Here is a 6,767-nt window from a genome sequence, read left to right on the forward strand (position 1 = left end):
AATGGATATTGGTGTCCATTGACTATTTAACTAGGTAGGTGGAGGTAATCCCTACAAAAAATGGAACCTATTGTTGCATTAACAAATTTATCATTTTCTCATACTATTTGACGAGCCAACATTTGTAGTAGATTATACTTTTTTAGTAACATGTATCGTATAATTTGTATGACAAGGGATGACAATTTTTTTTATTCAAGGTCGTAGAGAAAGTGCTTAAATTGTAATGATTTGATAGTTGATCTAAAGGTTTTCAAGCCTTCTTAATGCAATGATGTGACAATTTTTTTTTCAAAAAATCCTTAGCTAATGAGAGATTTGTAGAAGCCCAATATAAAAATCCTTAGCTAATGACTTTTGCCTTTGTTGACCCGGCGACTGTTTTCACCCTTATCTTGGGTATTGCGAGGCAATACAACAATAATGGGTAAGCACATAGCGCCTTAACCATTGGTTTATTTCTCCATACTTTGTTACCTGTTGAAGTACTGAATTGCTTGTTTTCCAACTATATCTAATCCCTCTCCTTCTACTCTTGCTTACAATTTCCATTCTTGATTGATTTACTTGCTTTTTCAGCAGAGAATCAATTTTCTGTTAATGGCTTCCACTTCAACATCTGGTCGAGGAGATCAGGAACAAGATCCATTTTTGGCACTCGAGCCTCCCAGCAAAAAGATCAAATCCTCCTTGACTGCAAAACAGTTTGACATATTCATCTATCATCGAGGCCCAGACACCAAAATTAATCTGGCTAAGCCGCTCTACGATTCTCTACAGCAAGCTGGGATCCAGGCATATCTAGATCAACTAGAGACTGAACTGGGAGATTATTTTCCTTGTGCCATAAAGAATGCTATATTCTCTGCCACAGTGCACATAGCTATCTTGTCACCGCAATATGCAGTGTCTGCTTGGTGCTTAGCTGAACTAGCTTTAATGTTCCAAACCAAAGCAAGAATTATTCCCCTGTTTTACCATGTTGAGCCTTCAGATTTCCGCTATATCAAAAATGGAGTGGCAGATGCATTTTCCAAACACGAAGAGAAGGGCAGATATCCCCGTCATGACATTCAGCAGTGGAAAGAATGCCTGCAGAACGTTTCAGGGATCATGGGCTACGAACTCAATGGACATAATGAGTAAGACCTCGTCATGTGCTTTTCATCCATAATTTTTTTTCTATATTTTGTAACTTTACCTTTCTAAAAAGTAGTTTAATTAGACTGAAAATCGTTTTGTATTTATTGCTCACCCTAGACAAAGTGTGAATAAGAAAAACCCTAGACAAAGTGTAGGCTAAGAAAAACTGAAAACAGATCAAGATTTATCTAGAGATGTTTTCTTACAGAAAATCTTCTTTCCGTGATTCTTACTTGGTTTCGCTCTTCTTTAATGGAAGGAATGCCAAATCGTTATGAAATTCAAATTTGAATAAAATTAGAAATTTGTTGGGTGTTTGGAAAGGAAGACAGGTTTCCTCGAGTGCTGCAAAAAATGTTATTATTAAAATCGGCTTTAGAAAGAGGGAATTTCTCTAGAAAGGTTCCAGATTTCGTTTTACTAAAACCTGTGTAATTAAAGAAGAGGGTTTGGAAATGTTCAGTTTTGTAATGAATCTTTGTTGGCTCAGTTTGTGTTCGGATTTATTTCTCTCCTCATAAATCTTGGATTCATTTTTTGAGATCCAAATATCTCAATAGATCTCATTCTTTTAATTTTGCCAAATTTGACCATTGCAAAGTATTTCAGAGTTTATTTTCTGAGAATTGCTACTCAAGTGTTGTACACAGTAATTGTTTGATCTCCATATCTGGAAAAGTTTTTTTTGGCCTTTTTGCCACTTAGCAATGGCTCCTCTGTTTCAAGACTACTCATTCTTTTCTGATTCTTGACTCTTGCATTGGGATTTCTAGTTGGAAGTTGTATCTACAATTTCCTACAGGCAGTCTAGTTTGGAAATTACATTTGGTTCTGTTATGGCAAATATACCACTTGATCTCCTCCTTTTATTGTACAAGTCTTTTTTAAACGTGCGCTTCTTGCTCTGCATTTGCTTCTCTTATGCTGTATTGTACTCCAGCCTTCACGCATATTTTTGTTCAATAAAAGCTTTTAATTTTATAAATTAGAAAAAAAACTCAATTACTTACAACCTTTTTGGCTTTTCCTATTTTCAGTGACCTGAATAAGCTGTATGATGACATCATGTCCGCTGTAGTTAAGGAGAAGCAAAAAAGAAAAATTCCTTTGCGAGTTGCAAAGTATGAGGTGGGACTTGATGAGCTTGTGAAAGATTTCCACAACCATTGCCAGAGAAATGGAGAGATGAGAGATAAAATAATTGGCATCTTTGGAATGGGTGGGTCTGGCAAGACCACTCTCTCTAAATATTTGTTCAATAGCAAACATTCCGAATTTAGTAAATCAACTATTCTATTTGATGTGCGGGAAAACCATGTCAAAGGTAAGCTGAATTCTTTGCAAAGAAAGCTTCTCAGTGATCTAGAAGGGCCGAAAAATCAGGATGAATTTTGTAGTATAGAAGAAGGAATTGCATGTATCAAGGTGTGCCTTGAAAAGAGTCGAGAATCAAAATTCCTTGTAGTAATAGACGATGTTGATCAGCAGAAGCAATTAGATGCCCTCAATCCCAACAGTTTGGTGTTTGTGACGACCCGTGATGAGAGACTTCTTATACAGGCCGGAGTGAGAGTCCGTTATAAGATGAAAGTAATGAATCCACAGCATAGCAGAGAGCTCTTCTGCTGGCATGCGTTTCATAGGCAATCTTATAAAAGTGGATTTGATAATTTGGTAGACAGCTTTGTCGATTTGTGTGGAGGTTTACCTCTTGCTCTTCAAGTGATGGGCGGGCATGTTTTTGGCAGTGACAAAGTTTATTGGAAGTTACAATTAGATGTTGTTAAGGAAAGACCACACAAAGACATAAAAGACACTCTTAAAATAAGCTATGATTCTCTGGAAGAGGATCAAAAACAAATATTCATGGATATAGCATGCTTTTTCATAGGGGAAAGCGTGAGCAAGTCCATGAGTATATGGAAGGCTTCAGGGTGGAGAGCCGAACATGCAATTCAGACCCTCAAGGACAAATGCCTTGTAGAAGTGCAAACTTTTTTTGATGGCGTACACACTTTTCATAAGAGATGCCATTATGAGCCAGGCTTTGTTTGGAGAATGCATGACCACCTCCGCGACTTGGGGAGAGATATGGCAGATTATGAAACGAGCCATCCTCGCCGGCTCTGGCGTCCTGAAGATCGTGTATGTTTTCTTTGCGGCCTTAAATTCATGCTCCTAGTTGGAAATGGTTTATTTTCTTTAAGCTGTTAGAACATTTACGCGTAACTTGAATGAACATCTTCTAACTGCAAAGGAATTTGAATTCAGATTTTTGATATGAGACAAATCGAGAGATTCCAAGACACCCTCGCTGGCTCCGAAGGAAACAGTGTCAGATGTTACAGTGTCACGGCCGACACTAGATCTCGCTGGCTCGAAAGGAAATATAATCTGGCCGACATTGAAAGTGAAGTTTATGCGGGTTATTTCATGGAGATTTCAAAGACATCAACTTATGTAAAATGGCTTTCACTTGGCTCTACTTACGGTGGTGATAAATGGATTCCTGAATATATTCCTCTACAAAATTTGCACTCCTTAGAACTTTTTGGATTATCACCTGCGAGATTGTGGCAAAGGGATGACCAGGTAAATGTTTTTTCTGGATAAAAAAATTAATTTTGTTAGCATCACCAATTACTTCGTTCTCGTAAGATTTTTATCATTGAAAATACAGCAGTTTGAAACAAATAGATTGTAAATTACAGGTCCTAGTGAAGTTGAAAGAGCTATCTTGCAGCTTTGACATTGTCTGTACTACAGACGTCAATGATGATATGCTTAACGAACTGGTGAGTTCGTTTGGAAAGTTCAAAAATCTGGAAAGTCTGCACCTAGTATTTCAAAATTTCATATGTTTTTCCTCAAAATTGAATATTGAATGGAATTGGTTGCTAAAATCTGTAAGAGAGCTTACCAATCTAAAAGCTTTAAAGTTGGAAGGGTTTGAGGTAGAAGGGGAAATTGCTTTAAGCAACAGGGGAGAGACAACTGATGATCGGTTTCGTATGAGAAGGCTTGAAGCCCTGTCTCTTTGTGATGTACGTAACACAAGGAAGATCTCAATTAGCAGGCAGTTGTGTCCCACGCTTAAATCTCTTAAGCTTTGTTCTATGACACATCTAACTGAAGTGGATTTAACAGGGGTAACCACACTGGAATCTCTGGTGCTATTGAAATGTATACAGTTGAAAAGAGTGTCGAGCAATTATATGCCAGAACTTGAAATGTTCCGCATAAAAAGATGCCCGGCTATGAAAGAGCTGCCAAATTTTGGGCGTGTTAGTTGTCTGCAGAGGATTTATATTAGCCACTGTCAGAAGCTGCAGGATATATCAGCTATTGAAAGATTGAAGGGATTGAAGAGGATCTGGATTGCTTATTGTCCCAAGCTGAAGAGTATAAAAGCTATTGAACAATTGAAGGGATTGAAGAGAATCTGGATTCAGGAATGTACACAGCTGCAGGGTGTAATTTGTCTTAAAGAATTGAAGGAGTTGAAGAGAATCTTCATTGGGCAGTGTGACAGGCTGCAGGATATACAAGGCATTGAATATTTAAATCGCCTGGAGAGCATTATCATTACTGAATGTCCGAAGCTGCAGAATATAAGGGGTATTGAAGAATTGAAAGGAGTGAACTTGAAGGAGATGATCATTGCAGTCGGTCCTATAATAAGTTTCGTTCAAAGGTTGCAGGTATGAAGCGCGGATCTGTGTTGTTTCTCATTAGCTGTTCTTTATTTGCTTTTAATTTAATCACTCCGTTGCGATTTTTAAGATTTTTAAATGTTCTGTTCTCGAGTTTCCATATATACTGTTGAAAATGATTTATATTGAGCACTGTACTGATTTCAGAGATTGCCGTCCGAGCTTACAATGCTAGTGGGGAGAGCGGCGTTTACATGTCCAGATAAATGGAAAGAGCTCATGTCAGATTTAGATAAAATTGCATACGTATTGCCTGTGGAGACTGGTTTCTATTGTTTCTCGAATATTGAGAATAAACTAAAGGAGATGATGGATTTGTTTCATAAAAAGCAACGTTCGCTCAGTAAATTGATCTTCTGCGCTATGGATATTTGTATTGGGACCAGGATCAAGCTTAAGAGATCCATTGGCCTAAGCCCTGCATCTCCCTCTTTTGGTAATTATGAATCCACGATATATACGTGCGTAGTTAATGAGGGCTGGCTCTCAAAACGATATATCACATTCTGAGGGCTGCCATCAGAATGTGATATAAGGGAGTTGTTTATAATGGGAGTGGAGGCAGGCGTTGACAGTATTCATTATTCTGAAGATCTGCCTTTTGACCCTTGTAATGAGGAGTATTTTATGCCTTTTCACTCTTTTTATAAGAAGTATTTTTGTGCGCGAGGGTGTTGATATTGATTATGAAGATTTGGCTGAGTATGTTGGTGACGATGATTGAAAATGTTAATGTAAGTTACTTCTTGTTGAAAATTGTGTTGTTGCAAAATGTTTTCACTTTACAGTAATAATTAATTCTGAGACTAATGTTTTCACTTTACAGTAATAATTAATTCTGTTTTGAATATAATATCAAACAAAATATAATGTTTATTTTATAGTTTGCATTGCTTTTGACTTTTCAATTCTAATTTTCGCTAGTTTTTTTTGTTTTTTTTAATCGAACTTAATTTTTAATTTGATTTTTAATATGCTATGACCCTTATGAATTTGATTTTTAATATGCTATGACCCTTATGAATTTTTAATATGCTATGACCCTTATGAATTTTTTTTTAATAAGGGATTTTTTCTCATTTTTATTTTCACTGTTTTCAAGAGGGAAATTAGGCATTTAAAAATAAAAGCATATGAACACACACATACATTCTTAATGTAATTGTTTATTAATTTATTAATTTAAATGTGATTAAATTATTTAGTATTTTTTAATAAAAATAATAAATTCTTATTTAACTTTCAATTATTCCATCATTCTATTTTATTTTATTTTACATCAAAATTAATTTAATTTTACATATAAAAATAAGAGGTACGATTTTAGATTGTATTGTTCTTAATAATGATTTCATCAAAGATAAAAGGCATTCTACACAGTTGGAAAGTAATGACCTTAAATATTTTAACAAAAATTATTACTTTAGACTTTAAATAACAATCATTTATTTGTCAAAATATTAGTAATAAATAATAAACATAATATTAATATTTAATAATAAATATAAATTAAAAAACCTACTATGTCATATATATGACATAGTTATAGTATAAAATAAGGATGTGGCTAATCTGGCTCTAAAACAATTGACTAACCTTTGTGTTATACACACAATTGAAAAATAAAAGACACAACTAGTTCTCCTGAGCACAACAGAGATCTGTAATTTTCGACTTACCATTGTGTTATGTGGAAACGTGGCATTTTTGGAGCCAAATTAGCTACAACCATAAAATAATAATTATAAGTATAATTTTTTATTCAAAATTTTATAATAAATTCATTATAAATATTAATTATAAGTATGCATTTATTATTTTTAATTATTATTGTCTTAATTGACATAAAATTAAAATAGTATTGTATGTTTGCATTTGCCAATGATTTAGGTCCTCAATTTTAGGTGGCAT

General features: G+C 34.9%; 1 protein-coding gene across 1 annotated transcript; it reads left to right on the forward strand.

Moving 5' to 3' along the window:
- Nucleotides 1–425: 425 nt before the first annotated feature.
- On the forward strand, nucleotides 426–5,543 carry LOC131079618 (disease resistance protein Roq1). Its single transcript, XM_059210205.1, has 5 exons — nucleotides 426–1,142; nucleotides 2,181–3,288; nucleotides 3,415–3,735; nucleotides 3,855–4,844; nucleotides 5,004–5,543. Exons 1-5 carry the CDS (start codon nucleotides 601–603, stop codon nucleotides 5,364–5,366), a joined length of 3,324 nt encoding a protein of 1,107 aa, XP_059066188.1. The 5' UTR covers nucleotides 426–600; the 3' UTR covers nucleotides 5,367–5,543.
- Nucleotides 5,544–6,767: the final 1,224 nt, after the last annotated feature.

Source organism: Cryptomeria japonica, chromosome 8 (genome assembly GCF_030272615.1).
Source record: "Cryptomeria japonica chromosome 8, Sugi_1.0, whole genome shotgun sequence".
Taxonomy (NCBI): domain Eukaryota; kingdom Viridiplantae; phylum Streptophyta; class Pinopsida; order Cupressales; family Cupressaceae; genus Cryptomeria; species Cryptomeria japonica.